At 46.7% G+C, this 26,524-nt stretch overlaps 1 protein-coding gene across 17 annotated transcripts in view; it reads left to right on the top strand.

Annotated features, from left to right (window-relative positions):
- Nucleotides 1–26,524, top strand: part of Msp300 (Muscle-specific protein 300 kDa) — a 109,064-nt gene that overhangs the window by 58,644 nt on the left and 23,896 nt on the right. For 6 of the 17 annotated variants that reach the window (XM_070277067.1, XM_070277066.1, XM_043213848.2 and 3 more), the window contains one exon: nt 149–25,327. The exons of 9 other annotated variants lie outside the window; for them this stretch is intronic. In XM_070277067.1, the coding sequence (XP_070133168.1) occupies nt 149–25,327 (25,179 nt within the window). The remainder of the gene's footprint in view (nt 1–148; nt 25,328–26,524) is intronic. 2 more of the 17 variants (XM_070277065.1, XM_070277064.1) reach the window with 2 other exon arrangements.

Here is a 26,524-nt window from a genome sequence, read left to right as displayed (position 1 = left end):
TTAGCCTTGAATAGCTTAGCCAGTCAGTCCCCCCATTGAAACCCCTGAAAACATAAAAAGCTAACGTTTTTGGCAAATCTTCCCCCTATCTCTCCCACTTTCTCTCTCTCTGTGTCACTCTGATACGTGATCCACGACGAACAATTAGGCAATGCGAGAATCAATCGATGGCATGCAGCAAGTCTACGATGCGACAGCGCGAAAGTCCTACACGCTGGATCCCCATTCAGTGGTGACCACTTCATCGACTGTCTCGTTGCTGATGAAGCCATCGGCGGCAGCGGGTCTTACCTATGCTGAAGTGTTGTCGGGACATGCGAGTCCGGTAAGCAGCGCTAATGAATCTGTAACGACGAAGCCCCAATCAGAACGAACAGACCCCGCAACGACTACAACCACAACGACCCGGCAACAACACACGAACCAGAACCAGAACCAGACCACAATTAAAACTATTACGACCACCACCACAACAACGACTACGAAACGTACGCACGGAGATGAATCTTTCGAAAGTCCTTCGAATCCTCACGAACTAAATGGCAGCGGTAGCACCATCGTTACCACAGCTATTTATGAGCGCCAACAACCAGTTACACCACCCATCGAGACCATCACGACAACAGTTCCTAGCATAACGACACCGATTCCTACCAACCCCAACACGCAGTTTATAGAAAGCGAGCAGAAGTACCACCAGCACTTAAAAACGGGTAAGAAACTGCAGCCACCGCGTCCCGAACGTCGTGGCCGATCGCCCAGACGCCGACGGGAACCGCCCCAACCACAACCACGAGCATCACAACAGCCCTCTATTGAGGCGCCATTGGAGCAAGAACCACAGCCGGAACATCTCTTCCTGCCAATCGCCGATCGCACGAGATCACGTAGCCCCATGTGGGTGCCTGGTTCGACTTCCTATGCAGAGGTTCTGCGCGGTTTGGAGCTTGAGCGACTGAAAGCCGAACAACTGGCTGCGCAGGCCGCTCAGGGCCGCACGGAACTTACCATCCAGGACGTGGTGGATGCCAGCGCTGCAGTTACACGGAATATTTACGTTCCCCAACCGGAACCAGAGCAGCCCATTGAGGAACAGCAGCAGCAATATATTGGCGAGACCATCGCCGATGTTGCGTTTTCTGCCGCACAGCCACAACAACCAGCTCTTCCTCAACTTCCACAGCAACCGAAACCCCTCGATAATTACGAAGTACACATGACAGCGGAGGAGATTGCAGCGACATATTTGCAGCCGGATCCCCAGTTGTACCAGACGATGTACGAAAACGTGGCCGACAGTGGTCAGTGGGGCTATGTGACAGATGCTACATCGCAAGCTCAGCAACAGCCAGTTCAACAGAACTACTACGAGCAGATTATGCAGATGCAGTACCCGATTCAGTACCAGCAGGTGACAGTGCCACCAACGACGACCCAGTACCAGCTATTGGCTGGCTACTACCAGCCAGTAGCGCAGACCGAAGGTGGCTATCCCGCAGTCTATTCCACTGAGCCGAATCAGATCTACTATGCCCAGCAAACCACAGACTACGCCCAGGAATATCCACAACAGCACCTGGCGCAGCAGCCACAGCAGCAGCCCCTGCAGGATTACAAGCAGGAAACAGTGGAGCAGTCCTATCTGCCTGAGACGTACCAGGTGGATAACACTTTGTCCCTGAACTCGACCACAGGCAACAGCGTGCTGGATCGCGTTGTTACCACACTGGCCTCGATGGTCCAACAAAGTTCAGAGCCGCTGACCACCAGCACCCAGCAAATTCAGCCGGCTGTTATTGAGAGCGAGCCCCCAGAGCCCCAGTACTACATCGAGGAGCACGTCCACTTGATGCCGGCTGTAGAGCCCCAGGAATTTGAGCTAAACGAGCCCAGGCCCGACATCACCTTTGGCCAATTCGATATTGATGCTATTGAGGCTATACCAGCGGAAGAACCGACTGTACCTCAACCTCTTGAGAGTGTAACCACAACTAGCTATGTGACGACAATTGCCCCAGAACAGATACAGCCAACTGTGATACCACACCAGACTACCGAAATCGTTTCGGTTCCGGATGCCCCTCAAGTACCCAAGGACCCTGAAACTGTCATTGTCCGTCCCCAGGATCAGAGGCAAAAGAATAAACAAACTCGTCCCCAGGACATCAATACTGGCAGCACGTACGCCGAAGTTCTCTTCGGTCTCCAGCATAGAGATAATCCAGTCTTCCAGCCATCCAGTCAGCAACAGCAACAGATACCAGTGCGCCTAACGTCCTCGCCTCCCTTGCAGCGGAATCCTGAAGAAACAACGTTCACTACGACTATAACAACAACTACTACAAGAGTAGCAAACCAGCACGGTAGACGTTATGACAAGTCGCCAACCTGGGAACGTAAGGATGACAATTTTGAATCGAGGTCATCCAGAACGAAGAGAACGCGTCATGAACCTCAGCCGGAACCATTGCCTATTAAACAGACCCACAGAAAAGATCAAAAGACGGGCAAAAAGACAGCTCCTGTTCCTGAAGCCAACGGTTTTAGCTCGACGGAGAGCAAACCGAGTCCAGCCCCGATCCTGTTGGAGCAAAAACAGCCTGAGACCAAAACTGTTAAGTCAAAGAAGCAGAAAAAGACAATTGACCACGACACAGTCGCAACAATTGAGCCTAAACCGGAACCAGCTACCACAAATCCAGTGCCAGCCAAGAGGGAGAAGAAAACATCCCCTGTTTTGGATAAAAAGCAAACTGTGGTCGAGAAGACTGTGATAACTAGCAAATCGGTTGATCTGGCTGTTATCCCTGTTCCGGTTGTGGAATCTACTCCTGCCCCGTCGAATACCGAAAAGAAATCCAAACAAGCCAAGAATGTTGAGAACATCAATGTGGAAATTAAGGAAACTGCACCAGTTCCCCCCGCAAGAAAAGAAAAGAAACCAACAAAGCCTGTGGAGCAAAAGCCTAGCTCTAAAATTGTTGAGCCTGTCGTTGAAAAGGTGCCTACTCAATCGGTTGCGGTTGAGCCCAAAATTCAGGCAGAACCCGAAGTAAAGCAACAAACGGAAATTTTTGTGGAACAGACGGTAACTATTCCATTGCCACCTACTAGAAAGGAAAAGAAACGGCCCAAGTCTAAGGAAGTTGTTCCAAAAACTGAACCTTCACCCAAGATTGTTTCAGTAGAGCCTGAAGCTCCAGTCAAGGATGTTTCTGCAAAGTCTGAGGTTCCAGCCAATGATATTTCTGTAGAGCCTGAGGCTCCTGCCAAGGTTGTTTCAGTGGAGCCTGTGGCTCCAGCCAGGGATATTTCTGTGGAGCCTGAAGCTCCATCCAAAAATACTTATGTAGAGCCCGAAGCTTCAGTCAAGGATATTCCTGTAGAACCTGTCGCTAAGAAAGAACGTAAACGCACTAAAAAGGATGCTAAGCAGGTTACGGTGGAAGTTTCTCCTGAAACAAGTCACATCACAACTGAAACGACAGACACTACTTCTCTGCTCCCTCAGGTTGTCACCTCCACCGATATTGGCGAAACCATTATTGAAGGTGAACCAACAGTTACTACATCTACAAACACCATATCTACGGAAAGTGGAACTACAACCATTACAACTCGAACCATTACCAAACATATAACCAAGCGTATCGTGAAGCGTATTGTAGATGGAAAGGAGGAAATTGTTGAGGAGGATGTTATCGATGATTTGCCGGAGGAAAATATTTCTGTTGAGCAGTATAACTTGCCGACTGTCCAAACCACTAGCAGCGAAGTGCCTGTTGATGTGTCAGGATTTTCTACAGCCCAAGATACAATTGTACAGCAAGGATCCATAACTAAGACGGTTATAACTAAAACGAAGCGAATCCTTAAGCGCATCAATGAAGTTGGAGAGGAGATAATCGAAGAGGTCTTTGAAGATGAGCCGGAAGTAGAGCGCGATGTTACCTTGCTTCCAACTACTGTTGTGACTTCCACGGTTTGCAGCACAGAGAAGCAGCCAAGTTCCTTGGAAATCATTGAAGATGTAGCTCAAAATGTTGTGGACGACGTTCTAAAACAGGCCGAGGAAATAACCCAACCAAAAATATCTGATAAGAAGCCAGTTCCTACTGAACCCGAAATAAAGAAAGAAGTCGTGGCTACCGTAGTAGAAGAATCGGAGCAGAAGAAGCCGAAAAAGCCTTCTAGGAAAGACAAGAAAAAGCAAAAGAAATCCGAGAGTGAAGAGGTTTTCCAAATTGTCGAACCGCAGCCACAAATAGAAATAACAGAGCCCCTGAACGTAACAAGTGCAATTAAAACCGATAGTAAGCCAACTATTTTGTCTGAGGAAACTGCGGCGAGCGATGATGGCCTCGTAAAGACTACAGTCATCCGTACTACCAAAATCGTCAAGAAAATTAACAGCAGCCAGCAGGAAAGTCAGGACATGTTGTCTTCAACGCATTCAGATGTCCTTTCTTCGGTTAGTTCCCAATCCGAGGAGCCTGTTGAGCCACCCAAGGTAGTTAAGTCGGAAACCAATAGCCGAGAAATCAGCGATGAGGGTGTGGTGAAGACAACCAAAACGACCACCACTAAAACCATCAAATCTCCAAAGGCCGAAGCTGTACTTGTGGAACCCGTTTTGGACGTACCAACTGTAACGGAAAATGTTTTACCAGATGCTGAAGACAATGTAGAAGGCGGTGTGATAAAGACAACTATTGTCCGCACCACTAGGATCGTTAAGAAAATCTCCCAGGAAACTGAAATTAGCGAGGCCAGCAGCGAATCTGAATGCTCCTCCCTACCTATTGTCGACACAATCATTCAAGATGCTCCAATAGTAGCGGAGTCGGTCACGACTGAATCGAATGGCGAAGGCATCACTAAGACCACTACTACGCGAACAACGAAAGCTGTGAACAAGAACGTTTTCAGCGAAAGTGTGGATATCGCATTCAACCCATCAGATGTTCCAGTAGAAACAGAGACCAACCTTGAGGAGAATGTTCAGCCAAATGTGGAAATCGTTTCAACTGGTGTGGAAGACAAGCTTATATTCCCCTCCTCAAATAGTGATGTACCTCAGTCTATCAGGATTCAATCGACTCTCGTAGATTTCATTGAAGCTGAGAAAAATGCATCTATTAAGTCTCTTGAGCCTGTAAAGGAATTGGTGCCCGAGGAACCTATTCAGTTGGGTACTACCGAGGAATCCGAGCTTTCTAGTCCTGGTGATGTGGTCAAGACCACAATCGTGAGAACGACAAAAATTGTCAAAAAGATCGCTCAAAACTCTGAACAACAGGCTATTGAAGTGTCAAACCCCGAGAAGGAAGCTAATAAGCCTGAACCTGTGCAGACAGTTGAAGATGCCAATGGTGGTGTAACTAAGACTACAACCGTGCGTACGACAAAAATCGTTAAGAAGCTGAACGAAGATGGGGAAACTACCACTGAAGAGAGCAGCACTACCAGTGACCCGATTATTGTGCGGGAAGCTTCTCCAGCGATCTCGGAAGTCCCTAGCGAAACCTCAACCGTATCTAGTCAAATTGATGGCGCAATTATTAAAACTACGACAATCCGGACAATGCGTATTACGAAGAGGATAACGAATGATGGACGCATACTTTTGACGGAAAGCGAAGCGCCTAGTGACGTTGTCGTCACGTCGAGTATTGAAATGCCCGATCAAAGACCCATCAGTCCGATAGTATCGTCGCGAGCATCGTCTCCGGCTGTGACGCCTAGCAGTGAATTAAGGATTGACAGTTTGGGTGAAAACATTCAGATAGGAGTGAAGGATAGTCCGACTGGGGTGAAGGTTATTGGAATCGAGACAAGCACTATTGAGTTGCCAAAGTTGGGTGAAACGACGACAAACGGGGCTGTGAACGAGACAAATAGTATTACCACTACTACGACTACTACCAAGAATACGATACTCACGACTACGCAACGACGAAGCTTCGAAACCGAAGATGGCACAAATGTTCTTTTCGTGGGAGAAGGCATTGACGGTGCCTTCCCACCGGGCACAGTCCAGAAGATTTCTCTCATTACTCATGAAGAAAAACTGAAGACACCTATCGTGAAAATGCATCTTGATTTTCCGGAGGTCAGTCTTCAGGTGACAGAAACAGTGACCGAAAACGTGGAGTCCCTGAATAGAACTGCCGATTCTAGTAAGAATACAGTTGTTGAAGTAGTCGAGTCGTCTGTGCCAGAACTTCCTGTAGTACAAGAGCCCATATTAGAACCCCCTGTAGCTAAACTTATTGAAGAGCCTGTTCCAGTAGATGACTCCAAGAGTACCCAACCTATAGCCGCCTCTGAACTGAGCCCTGAAGAGCAACAGTTGTTCGAGGATATTCAGAAGAAGCTCTCCAAAAAAGATAAGAAAAAACGTCCAGCTATCCCCGAAGCGTTTATTAAGCAAGAAACCTTGCAGGTTCTTACAGAGGAGAGAACAGGTAGTGCAGATATTGTTGTAGATAATGTGCTAATTAATGTAGTTCCGCCCTTAGCAGAGTTAGACGCGTTAGTTTCCAATATTTCTCAGGATGTATCCCTGGTTTCAAGTGCCAAGACAATCGACAGTGGCAAATCAGAAACTTCTAACCAAGAACTATTAGACTCGGAAGTAGCTTCTGTTCGGTCAAGCCTAGAAGTCGAAATTTCCCTTAATAATGTTCCTGATCCAGAGAAATTGCGTTTCAACATTTCCCAAGATGCGGCATTTACCTCTATTGTCAAGTCTATTGAGCACGCCAAGGCAGATGATCTTTATCATGAAACTTCTGAAGTATATCCGGTTCCCGAAATTGTCCCTGTTCAAGTAGAAGAAAAAGTAAAAAGTCCATCTGAAACTCAGCCCAGCCCTGCCCTCACTAATAACTCTAAACAAATTGCTCCTGCCAATCCAAGCGCATTAATAGCTGTGGCTAACTCGGTAAGCACTTTAAATACAATAACTAACATTCAGCCAATTTCTTCATTTGAAAAAATATTTGAAGTTCCCAAATTTGACTTAATTAAGTTTATTAATGCCGAGGGTCAATATCACATAATTAATTCTAAGCCAGATGAAGTCAGTACCCCAACTCCATTAGAACCAACTACTGTTAATGTTTCGTTACCAAAGACGGTAAGCTTTGAGGACGAAAAAGACATTAATACAAGTAGCATCAGTCAACAAACTCTTCCTGCTATATACAACTGGGAAGTTCCAAAATTCGATGTCATAACCCTGAGCAAAGCAGAAGCCTTGCTTAAAATTGAAGAGACAAAATCGGTTCCTCCATCATTATCACAAGAACCTGATACAACTGAACCTGAAAATAAAACTGAGGAACCAAAGCAAAAGGAGCTTTCGGTTGTCGAAAAGGTATCCGAACCAGAACCCATTGTTGAGGTGCCTATTGTCGATGAAACCAAGACGTTTACAACTGTAACCACTACCACAGTCACTACCGAAAAAGTCAGCGAGGTTCCAGTTCCTGAGGAAATCAAAAAGCCAGAGGAACCTGAGAAGAAACCTGAGGAGCCTAAGAAACCAGCCTACGCCGGTCTGCCTGTCGACGATTCTTCCAGCTCTTGGATGGATGTTTTGGATGAGCCAATGAACTTCTCGGATGAAGACGAGCCAGTTTCTGAGCCCCAAAAGGAAGTTACTGTTGTTGAAAAGGTATCCGAACCAGAACCCATTGTGGAGGTGCCTGTTGTCGACGAAACCAAGACGATTACAACTGTAACCACTACCACAGTCACTACCGAAAAAGTCAGCGAGGTTCCAGTTCCTGAGGAAATCAAAAAGCCAGAGGAACCTGAGAAGAAACCTGAGGAGCCTAAGAAACCAGCCTACGCCGGTCTGCCTGTCGACGATTCTTCCAGCTCTTGGATGGATGTTTTGGATGAGCCAATGAACTTCTCGGATGAAGACGAGCCAGTTTCTGAGCCCCAAAAGGAGGTAACGGTTGTCAAAAAGGTATCCGTACCAGAACCCATTGTGGAGGTGCCTGTTGTCGACGAAACCAAGACGATTACAACTGTAACCACCACCACAGTCACTACCAAAGAGATCAGTGAGGTTCCAGTTCCTGAGGAAATCAAAAAGCCAGAGGAACCTGAGAAGAAACCTGAGGAGCCTAAGAAACCAGCCTACGCCGGTCTGCCTGTCGACGATTCGTCCAGCTCTTGGATGGATGTTTTGGATGAGCCAATGAACTTCTCGGATGAAGACGAGCCAGTTTCTGAGCCCCAAAAGAAGGTTACTGTTGTTGAAAAGGTATCCGAACCAGAACCCATTGTGGAGGTGCCTGTTTTCGACGAAACCAAGACGATTGCAACTGTAACCACCACCACAGTCACTACCGAAGAGATCAGTGAGGTTCCAGTTTCTGAGGAAATCAAAAAGCCAGAGGAACCTGAGAAGAAACCTGAGGAGCCCAAGAAACCAGCCTACGCCGGTCTACCTGTCGACGATTCGTCCAGCTCTTGGATGGATGTTTTGGATGAGCCAATGAACTTCTCGGATGAAGACGAGCCAGTTTCTGAGCCCCAAAAGGAGGTTACTGTTGTTGAAAAGGTATCCGAACCAGAACCCATTGTGGAGGTGCCTGTTGTCGACGAAACCAAGACGATTACAGCTGTAACCACCACCACAGTCACTACCGAAAAGCTCAGTGAAGTTCCAGTTCCTGAGGAAATCAAAAAGCCAGAGGAACCTGAGAAGAAACCTGAGGAGCCTAAGAAACCAGCCTACGCCGGTCTGCCTGTTGACGATTCGTCCAGCTCTTGGATGGATGTTTTGGATGAGCCAATGAACTTCTCAGATGAAGACGAGCCAGTTTCTGAGCTCCAAAGGGAGGTTTCTGTTGTCGAAAAGGTATCCGAACCAGAACCTATTGTGGAGGTGCCTGTTGTCGACGAAACCAAGACGATTACAACTGTAACCACCACCACAGTCACTACCGAAAAGGTCAGCGAGATTCCAGTTCCTGAAGAAATCAAAAAGCCCCAGGAACTTGAGGATTCGATTCATCCAGGTAATGCTCAACAGGAAAAGCCATTGGAAGAGCCTATAGATACATGGTCCAGTGTTCTTGAGGATTCCGCTCCTAGTAGCGGCAACATTGGATTCACTTCTAGTTTGTCCGCTGATGCTCCAGAGTTTACGCCCTCTTATTTGAGGAATTCCTATTCGGACCAGACACATACATTCCTTGCTAATGAGCGGGTATACAACGAGTTCATTCCCAGAAATAGAACAGAGGCGGCTGTGTTGCCAAAACAGAAAGCTAAGAAAGCAAAACCGCCAAAACGCCAAAATAAGAAGGCCGAAATTCAGGATGAGGTAAAACCTGCGCCGATAGAGTATGTGCAAGAGCCTTTCGATGTTGTCGAGGATGTTGACAACGTATGGACCAGAAACCGTGATGGAAAATCGTATGCTGACGTCCTATTGAATTCCCGTGTTGTAGAGGATGCTGTAGCTACTGCGATTGAGAGTCCAACAAAATCTTTATCTGAACCAAAACCTGTCGAAGTTAAACCACCTTTAAGCCAACCAAAGACAAAACAGGAAAAACGCAAGGCTGTGGAGAAACTAAAGCCCACAATAATTATAGAGAGCGACAAATCAAAGACCAGTACAGATAACGAGCAGTCCCAACCAACAACTGATAGCGATCTGTCGAAAACTACTGACAGCTCCAAGGAACCGTCATCTGATGAGAGAGAAGCTTCAAGTACTTCGGAGCTTACATGGTCAGCTCTTGTGCGTAGACCTGGAGAATGGTCAGATACAACACTGGTCAAGAAGGAAACCTCCCAAACAACAGTTGTATCAACAACAGAGACAAAGTCCCGTAAAAAGGAAAAGGAAGAGCCTAAAAAGGTCGCAAAGCCCAAAAAGACAAAGAAGCCGAAGAAACCAATTGTTGAACCGGCATCGACCACATCTGAAGATGAGCTGCCTGAAGCTTTGCCTGCCACAACATTAACGGAGCTCAAACCGTCAGAGCTTGATCTGGAACAAGGTAAAATCGAAGAACAAAGCAGTGGCTTCTCTTGGGCTTCCCTTGTTAAGAGGCCTGGTGAGTGGATTGATAACACAGTTACTCATATAAAAACAGCTGTAAATTCTTCCACTGAGACAAAGGATCCTGCTAGAAAAGAGAAACCAGAGAAGCTGAAGAAACAGAAACCTAAAAAGAAGGCCGATGCTAAGATACCAGCCTCTGATCCTGAGCCTGAAATACACAGTGAACCAATTAAGGATGTTGTGATTGAACCCGAGGAAAAGGTTGAAGTCCGCAAGCCGGAGGAAACGACTGGTAATGCATTCTCTTGGGCTTCGTTGGTGAAGAAACCTGGTGAGTGGGTCGACGACATAGCCTCCCGTAAGAAAATAGTGGAACCGTCCAGAGAGGAACCTAAAGATGAGTCAAATGTCAAAAAAATCATTAAGGTCGAGAAAACTGTAAAGAAAGAAAAGCGGATCAAACCTAACAAGCCTGTGGCTCAAGAGGAAAAACACGAACCTGAAATCTTGTCCCCAACGTCTGATGAGAGTGAAGTGGTTGAGCCCCTACAGAGACCCGATGATAATACTATTACTTGGGCTAAAATTGCTAGTCAAATCGATCATATGACAGACTTAACACCCAAGGAGAAGAAAGAGGTGAAACAACTGCAGCCTGAACATACTTCTAAAATCAAGCGTCACGAAATTAAGACGAAAGTTAAAGTCAGTCATGGTCCTGAAGTTGATAAAAATCAGAAACAATTACAAAGTTCCTGGTCATCTGTACTGAGTCATCAAACTACAGAGTTTATTGAAGCTGAAAAGACAACACAAAAACCGAAGGCTGAAAAGCCAAAGAAGCAGGTACAGATTGTGGAATTACCTTTTGAGTCTGAAACACATAAACCTCAAAAGTCCTGGGCTGAAATGATTGACGATGGCGCCGATGACATTGTGGTAGAACCTAAATCTTGGAAAGATTTGATTGAAGACGAAATGGAAATTCCACTTCTTCCTGAAAATGGAGAGGAAGCCAATATAAACAAAATTCTCGAAACAATGCAGGAAATGAAATCCAGTATCGAAGAAAAACCGATCACTTCTGTCACCACCATCTCCACAGTCAACGAAAAGGTGAGTGAGGTTCCCGTTCCTGAAGAATCCAAAAAACCAGTCGAACCTGAGACGAAACTTGAGGAACCCAAGAAACCAGCCTACGCCGGTCTGCCTGTTGTCGACGAAACCAAGACAATGACAACTGTAACCACCACCACAGTCACTACCGAAAAGGTCACCGAGGTTCCAGTTCCTGAGGAAATCAAAAAGCCAGAGGAACCTGAGAAGAAACCTGAGGAGCCCAAGAAACCAGCCTACGCCGGTCTACCTGTCGACGATTCTTCCAGCTCTTGGATGGATGTTTTGGATGAGCCAATGAACTTCTCGGATGAAGACGAGCCAGTTTCTGAGCCCCAAAAGGAGGTTACTGTTGTTGAAAAGGTATCCGAACCAGAACCCATTGTGGAGGTGCCTGTTTTCGACGAAACCAAGACGATTACAACTGTAACCACCACCACAGTCACTACCGAAGAGATCAGTGAGGTTCCAGTTTCTGAGGAAATCAAAAAGCCAGAGGAACCTGAGAAGAAACCTGAGGAGCCCAAGAAACCAGCCTACGCCGGTCTGCCTGTTGACGATTCGTCCAGCTCTTGGATGGATGTTTTGGATGAGCCAATGAACTTCTCGGATGAAGACGAGACAGTTTCAGAGCCCCAAAAGGAGGTTACTATTGTCGAAAAGGTATCCAAACCAGAACCCATTGTGGAAGTGCCTGTTGTCGACGAAACCAAGACGATTACAACTGTAACCACCACCACAGTCACTACCGAAAAGGTCACCGATGTTCCAGTTCCTGAGGAAATCAAAAAGCCAGAGGAACCTGAGAAGAAACCTGAGGAGCCCAAGAAACCAGCCTACGCCGGTCTGCCTGTTGACGATTCGTCCAGCTCTTGGATGGATGTTTTGGATGAGCCAATGAACTTTTCGGATGAAGACGAGCCAGTTTCTGAGCCCCAAAAGGAGGTTACTGTTGTCGAAAAGGTATCCGAACCAGAACCCATTGTGGAGGTGCCTGTTGTCGACGAAACCAAGACGATTACAACTGTAACCACCACCACAGTCACTACCGAAAAGGTCAGCGAAGTTCCAGTTCCTGAAGAAACCAAAAAGCCAGAGGAACCTGAGAAGAAACCTGAGGAGCCCAAGAAACCAGCCTACGCCGGTCTGCCTGTTGACGATTCGTCCAGCTCTTGGATGGATGTTTTGGATGAGCCAATGAACTTCTCGGATGAAGACGAGCTAGTTTCTGAGCCCCAAAAGGAGGGTACTGTTGTCGAAAAGGTATCCGCACCAGAACCCATTGTGGAGGTGCCTGTTGTCGACGAAACCAAGACGATTACAACTGTAACCACCACCACAGTCACTACCGAAAAGGTCAGCGAAGTTCCAGTTCCTGAAGAAACCAAAAAGCCAGAGGAACCTGAGAAGAAACCTGAGGAGCCCAAGAAACCAGCCTACGCCGGTCTGCCTGTTGACGATTCGTCCAGCTCTTGGATGGATGTTTTGGATGAGCCAATGAACCTCTCGGATGAAGACGAGCCAGTTTCTGAGCCCCAAAAGGAGGTTACTGTTGTCGAAAAGGTATCCGAACCAGAACCCATTGTGGAGGTGCCTGTTGTCGACGAAACCAAGACGATTACAACTGTAACCACCACCACAGTCACTACCGAAGAGATCAGTGAGGTTCCAGTTCCTGAGGAAATCAAAAAGCCAGAGAAACCTGAGAAGAAACCTGAGGAGCCCAAGAAACCAGCCTACGCCGGTCTGCCTGTTGACGATTCGTCCAGCTCTTGGATGGATGTTTTGGATGAGCCAATGAACTTCCCGGATGAAGACGAGCCAGTTTCAGAGCCCCAAAAGGAGGTTACTATTGTCGAAAAGGTATCCGAACCAGAACCCATTGTGGAAGTGCCTGTTGTCGACGAAACCAAAACGATTACAACTGTAACCACCACCACAGTCACTACCGAAAAGGTCAGCGAGGTTCCAGTTCCTGAGGAAATCAAAAAGCCAGAGGAACCTGAGAAGAAACCTGAGGAGCCCAAGAAACCAGCCTACGCCGGTCTGCCTGTTGACGATTCGTCCAGCTCTTGGATGGATGTTTTGGATGAGCCAATGAACCTCTCGGATGAAGACGAGCCAGTTTCTGAGCCCCAAAAGGAGGTTACTGTTGTCGAAAAGGTATCCGAACCAGAACCCATTGTGGAGGTGCCTGTTGTCGACGAAACCAAGACGATTACAACTGTAACCACCACCACAGTCACTACCGAAGAGATCAGTGAGGTTCCAGTTCCTGAGGAAATCAAAAAGCCAGAGGAACCTGAGAAGAAACCTGAGGAGCCCAAGAAACCAGCCTACGCCGGTCTGCCTGTTAACGATTCTTCCAGCTCTTGGATGGATGTTTTGGATGAGCCAATGAACTTCTCTGATGAAGATGAGCCAGTTTCTGAGCCCCAAGAGGAGGTTACGGCTATCAAAAAGGTATCCGAACCAAGACCCATTGTGGAGGTGCCTGGGGTCGACGAAACCAAGACCATTACAAGTGTAACCATCACCACAGATTCCACTGAAACTGCCAACAATGTTATTTTCACAGACATAAAGAAGCCTGTGGAAGCGCAGAAAAAATTGGTTACCGTTTCAGAAGATATCCAAATACTGACACCCAAGCCGACTAATGTCTGGGAATTACATTCATCTTATGCTGATGTTGTTAAACATACAGAAGATTTTATTGATTTGGAAAAGAAAAATGTGGACAAACTCCACCATTCAAAAATCTCCAGTATTGAACCCAAGGAAGAAGTGTCTCTAGTTGTGAAAGAGACGGTTAAACAATCGAAAAAAGCTCAGAAAAAACCGAAGAAAACTACCAAAGATATTTCTTCCAGTGACTATGCTGAGCCTCCAGTTGAAGTTGAAGTCAGTCCGGTGAGAGACTCGTGGTCAGCAATGGTCGAAGAAGACTTGGACAAATATAGTGAAATAAATCAGCCAAAGACCAGTGGTACATTATGGTCATCAATTGTGCGACAAGGCATACAGGAACCATCTACAAAAATAACCCAAATTGATGAACGTGACCCAGTGACTTTCCAAACAACCGCAAACTCGCAAGATTTTATCAGCCAGGAACAAATTTTCTCTTCTGTGGTAAACGACAAATCCCAGAAAAAATCAAAGAAAGATAAAAAGATTCCTAAAGTTGCTGAAACTGTGAAAACAATTTTAGTAGATGAAGTGTCAAACGTGGAGGACGTAATCTCAACTACAGAACAAGCTGCACCTGAGTTATCCTGGTCTTCTATTGTGTCCCAAACTACTGAGGTGACAACCACTACAACCGACACCCATACCGTCGAAACGCCTGAAGAAAAGCTTTTGGAAGAAAAACCCAAGAAGCAAAAGCCGAAGAAGGAGAAGAAACCGAAGGCAGAACCTGTTGTTGAAGCTGTGGTGCCTGAACCAGAAGTAGAACCGATTGTGGAAGCACCAGTAGTCGAAGAACCTGTGGTTGAAGTGACCCTAGTGGAGGAAATTACACCAGCTCCCGAACCTGAAGCAGCTCCACAACTATCCTGGTCGTCTATTGTGTCCCAAAATACTGAGGTGACAACCACTACAACCGACACCCATACCGTCGAAACTCCTGAAGAAAAGCTTTTGGAAGAAAAACCCAAGAAGCAAAAGCCGAAGAAGGAGAAGAAACCGAAGGCAGAACCTGTTGTTGAAGCTGTGGTGCCTGAACCAGAAGTAGAACCGATTGTGGAAGCACCAGTAGTCGAAGAACCTGTGGTTGAAGTGACCCTAGTGGAGGAAATTACACCAGCTCCCGAACCTGAAGCAGCTCCACAACTATCCTGGTCGTCTATTGTGTCCCAAACTACTGAGGTGACAACCACTACAACCGACACCCATACCGTCGAAACTCCTGAAGAAAAGCTTTTGGAAGAAAAACCCAAGAAGCAAAAGCCGAAGAAGGAGAAGAAACCGAAGGCAGAACCTGTTGTTGAAGCTGTGGTGCCTGAACCAGAAGTAGAACCGATTGTGGAAGCACCAATAGTCGAAGAACCAGTGGTTGAAGTGACCCTAGTGGAGGCAATTACACCAGCTCCTGAACCTGAAGCAGCTCTACAACTATCCTGGTCGTCTATTGTGTCCCAAACTACTGAGGTGACAACCACTACAACCGACACCCATACCGTCGAAACGCCTGAAGAAAAGCTTTTGGAAGAAAAACCCAAGAAGCAAAAGCCGAAGAAGGAGAAGAAACCGAAGGCAGAACCTGTTGTTGAAGCTGTGGTGCCTGAACCAGAAGTAGAACCGATTGTGGAAGCACCAGTAGTCGAAGAACCTGTGGTTGAAGTGACCCTAGTGGAGGAAATTACACCAGCTCCCGAACCTGAAGCAGCTCCACAACTATCCTGGTCGTCTATTGTGTCCCAAACTACTGAGGTGACAACCACTACAACCGACACCCATACCGTCGAAACTCCTGAAGAAAAGCTTTTGGAAGAAAAACCCAAGAAGCAAAAGCCGAAGAAGGAGAAGAAACCAAAGGCAGAACCTGTTGTTGAAGCTGTGGTGCCTGAACCAGAAGTAGAACCGATTGTGGAAGCACCAGTAGTCGAAGAACCTGTGGTTGAAGTGACCCTAGTGGAGGAAATTACACCAGCTCCCGAACCTGAAGCAGCTCCACAACTATCCTGGTCGTCTATTGTGTCCCAAACTACTGAGGTGACAACCACTACAACCGACACCCATACCGTCGAAACTCCTGAAGAAAAGCTTTTGGAAGAAAAACCCAAGAAGCAAAAGCCGAAGAAGGAGAAGAAACCGAAGGCAGAACCTGTTGTTGAAGCTGTGGTGCCTGAACCAGAAGTAGAACCGATTGTGGAAGCACCAATAGTCGAAGAACCAGTGGTTGATGTGACCCTAGTGGAGGCAATTACACCAGCTCCTGAACCTGAAGCAGCTCTACAACTATCCTGGTCGTCTATTGTGTCCCAAACTACTGAGGTGACAACCACTACAACCGACACCCATACCGTCGAAACTCCTGAAGAAAAGCTTTTGGAAGAAAAACCCAAGAAACAAAAGCCGAAGAAGGAGAAGAAACCGAAGGCAGAACCTGTTGTTGAAGCTGTGGTGCCTGAACCAGAAGTAGAACCGATTGTGGAAGCACCAGTAGTCGAAGAACCTGTGGTTGAAGTGACCCTAGTGGAGGAAATTACACCAGCTCCCGAACCTGAAGCAGCTCCACAACTATCCTGCTCGTCTATTGTGTCCCAAACTACTGAGGTGACAACCACTACAACCGACACCCATACCGTCGAAACTCCTGAAGAAAAGCTTTTGGAAGAAAAACCCAAGAAGCAAAAGCCGAAGAAGGAGAAGAAACCGAAGGCAGAACCTGTTGTTGAAGCTGTGGTGCCTGAACCAGAAGTAGAACCGATTGTGGAAGCACCAGTAGTCGAAGAACCTGTGGTTGAAGTGACCCTAGTGGAGGAAATTACACCAGCTCCCGAACCTGAAGCAGCTCCACAACTATCCTGCTCGTCTATTGTGTCCCAAACTACTGAGGTGACAACCACTACAACCGACACCCATACCGTCGAAACTCCTGAAGAAAAGCTTTTGGAAGAAAAACCCAAGAAGCAAAAGCCGAAGAAGGAGAAGAAACCGAAGGCAGAACCTGTTGTTGAAGCTGTGGTGCCTGAACCAGAAGTAGAACCGATTGTGGAAGCACCAGTAGTCGAAGAACCTGTGGTTGAAGTGACCCTAGTGGAGGAATTTACACCAGCTCCCGAACCTGAAGCAGCTCCACAACTATCCTGGTCGTCTATTGTGTCCCAAACTACTGAGGTGACAACCACTACAACCGACACCCATACCGTCGAAACTCCTGAAGAAAAGCTTTTGGAAGAAAAACCCAAGAAGCAAAAGCCGAAGAAGGAGAAGAAACCGAAGGCAGAACCTGTGGTGCCTGAACCAGAAGTAGAACCGATTGTGGAAGCACCAATAGTCGAAGAACCAGTGGTTGAAGTGACCCTAGTGGAGGAAATTACACCAGCTCCCGAACCTGAAGCAGCTCCACAACTATCCTGGTCGTCTATTGTGTCCCAAACTACTGAAGTGACAACCACTACAACCGACACCCATACCGTCGAAACTCCTGAAGAAAAGCTTTTGGAAGAAAAACCCAAGAAACAAAAGCCGAAGAAGGAGAAGAAACCAAAGGCAGAACCTGTTGTTGAAGCTGTGGTTCCTGAACCAGAGGTAGAGCCGATTGTGGAAGCACCAGTAGTCGAAGAACCTGTGGTTGAAGTGACCCTAGTGGAGGAAATTACACCAGCTCCCGAACCTGAAGCAGCTCCACAACTATCCTGGTCGTCTATTGTGTCCCAAACTACTGAGGTGACAACAACTACAACCGACACCCATACCGTCGAAACTCCTGAAGAAAAGCTTTTGGAAGAAAAACCCAAGAAACAAAAGCCGAAGAAGGAGCAGAAACCGAAGGCAGATCCTGTTGTTGAAGCTGTGGTGCCTGAACCAGAAGTAGAACCGATTGTGGAAGCACCAGTAGTCGAAGAACCTGCGGTTGAACTGACCCTGGAGGAGGAAATTACACCAGCTCCCGAACCTGAAGCAGCTCCACAACTTTCCTGGTCGTCTATTGTGTCCCAAACTACTGAGGTGACAACAACTACAACCGACACCCATACCGTCGAAACTCCTGAAGAAAAGCTTTTGGAAGAAAAACCCAAGAAGCAAAAGCCGAAGAAGGAGAAGAAACCGAAGGCAGAACCTGTTGTTGAAGCTGTGGTTCCTGAACCAGAGGTAGAGCCGATTGTGGAAGCACCAGTAGTCGAAGAACCTGTGGTTGAACTGACCCTAGTGGAGGAAATTACACCAGCTCCCGAACCTGAAGCAGCTCCACAACTATCCTGGTCGTCTATTGTGTCCCAAAATACTGAGGTGACAACCACTACAACCGACACCCATACCGTCGAAACTCCTGAAGAAAAGCTTTTGGAAGAAAAACCCAAGAAACAAAAGCCGAAGAAGGAGAAGAAACCAAAGGCAGAACCTGTTGTTGAAGCTGTGGTTCCTGAACCAGAGGTAGAGCCGATTGTGGAAGCACCAGTAGTCGAAGAACCTGTGGTTGAAGTGACCCTAGTGGAGGAAATTACACCAGCTCCCGAACCTGAAGCAGCTCCACAACTATCCTGGTCGTCTATTGTGTCCCAAACTACTGTGGTGACAACCACTACAACCGACACCCATAACGTCGAAAATCCTGAAGAAAAGCTTTTGGAAGAAAAACCCAAGAAACAAAAGCCGAAGAAGGAGCAGAAACCGAAGGCAGATCCTGTTGTTGAAGCTGTGGTGCCTGAACCAGAAGTAGAACCGATTGTGGAAGCACCAGTAGTCGAAGAACCTGCGGTTGAACTGACCCTGGAGGAGGAAATTACACCAGCTCCCGAACCTGAAGCAGCTCCACAACTTTCCTGGTCGTCTATTGTGTCCCAAACTACTGAGGTGACAACAACTACAACCGACACCCATACCGTCGAAACTCCTGAAGAAAAGCTTTTGGAAGAAAAACCCAAGAAGCAAAAGCCGAAGAAGGAGAAGAAACCGAAGGCAGAACCTGTTGTTGAAGCTGTGGTGCCTGAACCAGAAGTAGAACCGATTGTGGAAGCACCAGTAGTCGAAGAACCTGTGGTTGAAGTGACCCTAGTGGAGGAAATTACACCAGCTCCCGAACCTGAAGCAGCTCCACAACTATCCTGGTCGTCTATTGTGTCCCAAACTACTGAGGTGACAACCACTACAACCGACACCCATACCGTCGAAACTCCTGAAGAAAAGCTTTTGGAAGAAAAACCCAAGAAGCAAAAGCCGAAGAAGGAGAAGCCGAAGGCAGAACCTGTTGTTGAAGCTGTGGTGCCTGAACCAGAAGTAGAACCGATTGTGGAAGTACCAGTAGTCGAAGAACCTGTGGTTGAAGTGACCCTAGTGGAGGAAATTACACCAGCTCCCGAACCTGAAGCAGCTCCACAACTATCCTGGTCGTCTATTGTGTCCCAAACTACTGAGGTGACAACCACTACAACCGACACCCATACCGTCGAAACTCCTGAAGAAAAGCTTTTGGAAGAAAAACCCAAGAAGCAAAAGCCGAAGAAGGAGAAGAAACCGAAGGCAGAACCTGTTGTTGAAGCTGTGGTGCCTGAACCGATTGTGGAAGTAGAACCGATTGTGGAAGCACCAATAGTCGAAGAACCAGTGGTTGAAGTGACCCTAGTGGAGGAAATTACACCAGCTCCCGAACCTGAAGCAGCTCCACAACTATCCTGGTCGTCTATTGTGTCCCAAACTACTGAGGTGACAACCACTACAACCGACACCCATACCGTCGAAACTCCTGAAGAAAAGCTTTTGGAAGAAAAACCCAAGAAGCAAAAACCGAAGAAGGAGAAGAAACCGAAGGCAGAACCTGTTGTTGAAGCTGTGGTGCCTGAACCAGAAGTAGAACCGATTGTGGAAGCACCAATAGTCGAAGAACCAGTGGTTGAAGTGACCCTAGTGGAGGAAATTACACCAGCTCCCGAACCTGAAGCAACTCCACAACTATCCTGGTCGTCTATAGTGTCCCAAACTACTGAGGTGACAACAACTACAATCGACACCCATACCGTCGAAACTCCTGAAGAAAAGCTTTTGGAAGAAAAATCCAAGAAACAAAAGCCGAAGAAGGAGAAGAAACCCAAGGTTAAGCCCGTTGTTGAACATTTTGTGTCAGAACCAGACGTAGAACCGATTGAGAAAGCTCCAGTAGTCGAAGAACCTGTAGTTGACGTGAAGCCATTGGTGAATGTGTCTCCCCCGCTTGTCATGTCGTGGTCTTCTATTGTGTCGCAGACCATTGAAGAGAAACCACAAACCGTCACAGAAATCATTGCTGGAAAGGACTCTCAGATCACAGTCTCACGCGAAGGTGACAATGAAGGCAATGTGAAGAAAACAAAGTCGAAGAGGGAAAGGAAACCAAACAAGCCCATTTCCGAATTTATCACTGAAGATACTGTTGATAAATTAGAATCTTCTCTCTCTAAGCCTTTATCGCGTTGGTCGACTTTAGAATTCCAAACAACAGAATCCGAAACCGTGACCAAAACAACACAGAGTACACCGAAGTCTCATGATATTAACAAGTTCATAGCTCAGGAACAACATTTCTCTAATGTTGTTAATGACAAGTCTAAAAATCAGAAACCCAAAAAGGAAAAGAAACATAGTAAGGTGGAGCCAATAAGACAGCCTGTGGCAGAGAATGTGTCAGTTACAGAAGGAATAATATCGTCCAATAATGTAAAACCAGTTCCTGAAATTTTACCAACCCAAACTTTGTCGTGGTCATCGATTGTGTCTCATAATATAGACTTGACGCCAACATTTACCGATACGCGTCATCCTGAAAAGGAAGATGATATTCCCACCTTACACGACAATAAGGAGATCGGGTCTTCGCCTTTTGATTTGCCAACCTATGAGCAACCAACATCGGAGCAGCAACATCAACCACAAATCGTGGAAGCCCCAGTGGAAATCGAAAGTACCTCAGGATCGATAACTCCAGAGTTCCGCATCCAGCTTCCGAACCCAACAAAATCTTCAGTCTGGTCATCATCAGAAACTTATGCCGAGGTGGTTAAGAAATCTGGCTACAGTCACAACACAAACATAATATACAAGAATATTGAAACTGTCAAGCCAAAACAGAACAAAAAACCGCAGGCTCCCGAAGTCCAGCCGCAAGAAGTTTTGGGAGAGTTCCCTGATCCTGTCATTCCATCTGTAGAAAACACAGAAACAGAAACCTATTTCGAGAAACCATCTCAGTTGTCTTGGAAGGAACTTATAGATGAGGATGAAATAGATCCGACGGAGATTTGGTACCAAGAACCCATCAAGGAAATAAGTACACAGGTTTCAGTGCCACAAAGACCCTCTCGAACCACTGAGAAACCAACAATACAAATATCCGAAGAAGTTTTTGCTGAAATAGAACCGCAGCCGGAAAGCGAACAAGGATTTTTGGAAATAACTTCTAAGAAAAGAAATAGATCTCGTTCGCGATCACAACACTCCCAGACCTCAAACGTGGATGAAAAACCACTAAAGAAGAAATCGAAGAAACCTAAAGAAAGGAAACCAGAAACCGTTGTCCAGCAACAAACCGAACCGATAAGCGTTGAACCCACTATTGAACAAGAACCAGAAGCTAAAACTGACACGGTAGAACCTCCAGCTCCTGTACCGTCTCTGTACACCTCTGGAATGTCTTGGGCAGCCATAGCTGCGCACAATGTACCAGAACCTGCTCAACAAATAAGGCCTCTGTTGGTGGAAACCAAGTCGGTAGTGGTAGAAGACGTTAAGAATGCTAGACTTGGTCAACCCGTTAGTATTCCCCTAACCTTTGAAACCTCAGAAACGAAGTCCAAAAAACCAAAACAAAAGTCCAAGCGGAAGTCGCCTTCTGACGTGGTTGATTTTATTAACGCGGAAAAATCGGCTCACCAAACAGCTCCAACAACGCAATCCCAAAAATCCATTACCGAGCAGCCATCTCTATCCGAGAAACTTCCTGCAGTAGAGCCATTACCCGAGAGTCCAGAAAAAACAGCAAAGACCGTTGATATTGTAGTTGTATCAAAGAGTGAAACACCAGTAGCTCCGTACGAAGCGCCCCTGGCACCATTTGAGACCATACCCGAGCCTTCTGACTCTGAACCCATTCCGCCTCCAAAAGAGGAATCGGTTCCTTTGGTCGATGAAACCAAAACGATCACTACTGTAACCACCACGATAGTCACCACTGAAAAGCTGAACGAGGTTTCTGACACAAAAGAACTTGTTAAGCCTGAGGAGCCGAAAAAGCCAGCCTACGCTGGTCTTCCTGTAGACGAATCGTCCAGCTCTTGGATCGATGTTTTGGATGAGCCAATGAACTTCTCGGATGAAGACGAGCCAGTTTCTGAACCCCAAAAGGAGGTTACTGTTGTCAAAAAGGTATCCGAACCAGAACCCATTGAGAAGGTGCCTGTTGTCGATGAAACCAAGACGATTACAACTGTAACCACCACCACAGTCACTACCGAAAAGGTCAGCGAGGTTCCAGTTCCTGAGGAAATCAAAAAGCCAGCGGAACCTGAGAAGAAACCTGAGGAGCCCAAGAAACCAGCCTACGCCGGTCTGCCTGTTGACGATTCGTCCAGCTCTTGGATGGATGTTTTGGATGAGCCAATGAACTTCTCGGATGAAGACGAGCCAGTTTCTGAGCCCCAAAAGGAGGTTACTGTTGTCGAAAAGGTATCCGAACCAGAACCCATTGAGGAGGTGCCTGTTGTCGATGAAACCAAGACGATTACAACTGTAACCACCACCACAGTCACTACCGAAAAGGTCAGCGAGGTTCCAGTTCCTGAGGAAATCAAAAAGCCAGCGGAACCTGAGAAGAAACCTGAGGAGCCCAAGAAACCAGCCTACGCCGGTCTGCCTGTTGACGATTCGTCCAGCTCTTGGATGGATGTTTTGGATGAGCCAATGAACTTCTCGGACGAAGATGAGGAAGCTTCTGAAACAACTGTAACCACAACTACAGTCACTACTGAAACGATCAGCGAGGTACCATCTACAACTCCTTTGGCACCGTTTATAGATACACCCGAACAAGTTGAAACGATTCCTATTCGTGAACCAGTGCAAACTGTGGTAGAAACTGTCGCCATTGACGATGGAAAAACGCCTCTTGCTCCGTTCCAGTCCCCCATTCCAGATGATTCATTCGTTTGTGAAACATCCTACTGGTCTGCTACACTGAAGCCTGGGCAAAAAACAACCATTACAACTGAGACAACAGACTTGGAGCCTAACAAACCTATTACAGTTTCCATTCCCAACGAACAAATCGTAGAGGAAGTGTCTGTTCAGTCGCCTATTGATCAGCCAACAACATGGTCAGCAATTGTTCAAACGGAAGCAACTGTTTTCCCAGCATCTGAAGAAGAGCAAAAACCTGTGTCACCTGCATGGTCTACTGTTGTGGTAAGCCAAACCAAAGACTTCCAAACGCCCAAGCCCATAAGCGATGTGGTGGAGGAACAGAGCAAAACAACCACAACAACCTATGTTACAACTACCGTAACTACCCACAAGGATGCTCCCATTGTGGATGATGAGCCTTCTGCCACATCCTACGTATCGACTGTGGTAACCAGCCACACAAGTGATTTGAAATTGGATGGTGGATCGTCGAAGGATGCAGTCGTTGCAACAACAGTAACTGAGGTTTCTCATCCAGAGCCCCTTGTGGACAATCTTTACCTCGAAGGATTCCAATTGCACCCTCAGTACGACCTGCTGCAGGGACAATATCAACAATTGCAGGTGGTAAGCAATCAGCAGAAACAGGAAGAGCCGATTTCAACCAAAATAAGTGAAGAAGTAAACTCTATTGAAGATTATGTGATAATTGAACCCGAAGCAATTCCCCAAATCAATTCTGAAATCCTTGCTGTCAATTTATATCTTGACCAGCACAATATTTTGCCCAAATCCTTAATAGATGTCGACTTGATTAGTCATTTGGTCTCACAACCAATCGATAAACTATCTGAACTTGTTGTAGAAAAAGAACCTGTAGTTGAGGTAACCAAGGTAGAGAAAGTCGTAGAAGTATCTCCTGAACCCATTGCTAGTGATAAGGCGCTTGAGGAAGAATCCCCCATTCTACTCGAATCCCCTCCGGCTAAGTCAAGTGATTTGCCCTGGCACCTCAGTCAAGACGATTTCGTCAATCTAATCAATCACTACAGGCAGGCGGCAGTCGATGCCTATGCATTGCTGCCGAGGGAATCCACTACTGACAGGACCAAAGCTCAGGAAACTCAAGACGAAAAGCATAAGACTGACATTACAGAAACTGTAGTGACCACCACGACGGCCACGATTACGGATCGCGTTGTTGAAAAGACTGAACCAGAAGCATCGTCATTACCAATCATTCCTACTGCCCAGCCATTAGCAACACCAGCAGCCCCCACTGGCAATCTAGATGAGTTGCGCTTGAATCTGTATCTGGACGACTGGCAGTCGCCTAAGCTGGATGCGGATTTGGTCAACGATTCGATTGGTCTAGAGAAGCCTGCTGATGCTCCTATTAGCGAAGCGGAACCCGACAAAGACAAGAAGCAGCCTGATGATGCAACTGCAACTCCAGACAAGGACGACAAGGACAGCGACGACGACGATGACGACGACGACGATGAGGGAGATAAGCCCACTGTGCCTGAGATTCGAAAGCCAAACGACGACGACGATAAACCGAACGACCGCGATCCTGGTAGCGGTAGTAGTGGTAACGTGACCCCCACACCCGAACAAGATGGTCAGTACGGTCAGAACCGTAGCTGCTCGTCGGAATACAGGTCCACGGATCTGCCGGGCGGTGTGGGTCATTGGCGGGATCAGAGTACTTATCTGGCTTTAGAAGCCGATCAGCAGCCTCAGGTTAAACTAGGAGATGAAAATGTATCTGTACTAACCGAAACTAAAACCACAAGCCCCGTCCCTGAACCCGAACCCGAATCAGTCCCTGAAACAAGCCCCAGTACTACCAGTACTAGTACACCCCTTAACGTTGCAAATGCACTAATCCAATTGGCGAGCGCCACAACTCACACGCTGACCGCAAAGGCGAACGCAGCGGCGGCAGCAACACAGGCAGCAGCTCTGGTGGCAACCAGTGCCCTGTTGCCTGTTGCCACAGCCGTAGTCGATAAGCTGACAACGACAACACCAGCGAAGGATACACCAGTGGAGGCAGTCGCCGAAAAACCAGCAGCAACTGCAGCACCAGTTGCAAAACCGGATGTTGCACCTGAAACAGCAACATCGTACACCGAAACTACAACAACCACGAGCAGCAGCACGGATGAGGCGGTCACGGAGGCCGCCACATCGCAACCCGTGGACAGTGCGAGTGTGATAAAACGCACCACCACTACAACCACAACCGTAACGACAACAACCACAATAGAAACACCGTCTAGCACCACAACGACAACCACGACAACGTCAGGCAGCAGCAACGATCTGCTAGAACAGCGCCAGAAGGTGAACATCACATTGAGCCTTCGTTTATTCATAATTATAATTTTTGCAGCTTTTCTGTGTGGTTTCGGTATTTGTTCATGGCTTTTATATGGCGACCGCTCGTGTTGCTGCTGTTGTGGCCAGAACCAGGCCAGTAGTTTCTGTTGCAGCGCCAAACTATTGCCGGAAAATTGCCCGCCACATTGAGTTTGGCTCGGTTCTGTCCAAATAACAGCAGCAACTCGATAAAATGCGATTGTCGGACTACTAACGTAATTTTAATTATCCAAATGAGAAACATGTTTGACTTTTATGTTCTTTTTAAGTTTTCCATTTTTTATTATTTCTGTATTGTATGTGTTGTTTTGCAAAATGCATCCGAAAGCCTAATGTTTTGAGTTTGTATACTACCTTAATTAATATCGCTGAACTTAGTCGTAGAAAATATGTAGAACTGAGTTACTTAAGTTCCTTCTACTAATTGATATTAACCTTTGTAAAAGCCCAGTAATCAGAAGCTACTAATAGTAGTGATAATAATAATAATAAAATTAATATTAACCAATTTGCACGTTTTAATACCGATCTGATTTTATCCCCTGCGCAGTAGTCTTCTGCGCAGAATTCTTCACAAAAAACCAAACACACACCGCAGAGCACAGACACCCAAACACTTCAGCACACGATCATGCACCGAGCACTTCTCCTGCCCCGCCCAACGTGCCCCCATGGCACGGACGCCCCGAGCACATACCGAGCTCTCTGAAATCCCAAATGCAGAATATGTGTCCATTATGTGTTTCGCACCAATGTATATGAGTTGAGTTCATTGCCTTGCCTAGTGGCTACTGGCTACTGCCTACTGCATGCAGCCTGCAGCCGCCCTGCCATCAAGAATTCGCGGTATATTCCCTGCCGCGGCTATAAATATATATACATACGCGATCCGATTCGATCAGATCCATGCGGTGCAGGCCGTTTCAGTTGCTCAAAAATAGTTTCCCGTGTATGCTTCAGTTTTTAGTCTGCAATGTGCAATGAACGCGTTGAGTTTGAGTTTTGCTTGAGAAACTTGAGAATCCCAAAAGTGTGTGCTAATTCAAAAGTATAGAGACAGCAGTCAGACCTAGATCTGAATAGTTTTACAGGAACTTGTATTTGTTTTCGATTTAGAAACGAAAGTAAGTTAAATATCCACCATTGCATTTAATTTTCCAA

Source organism: Drosophila bipectinata, chromosome 2L (assembly GCF_030179905.1).
Source record: "Drosophila bipectinata strain 14024-0381.07 chromosome 2L, DbipHiC1v2, whole genome shotgun sequence".
NCBI lineage: Eukaryota > Metazoa > Arthropoda > Insecta > Diptera > Drosophilidae > Drosophila > Drosophila bipectinata.
The sequence above is the reverse complement of the archived record's forward strand: the minus strand, read 5'-3'. Positions and strand labels throughout refer to the sequence as shown.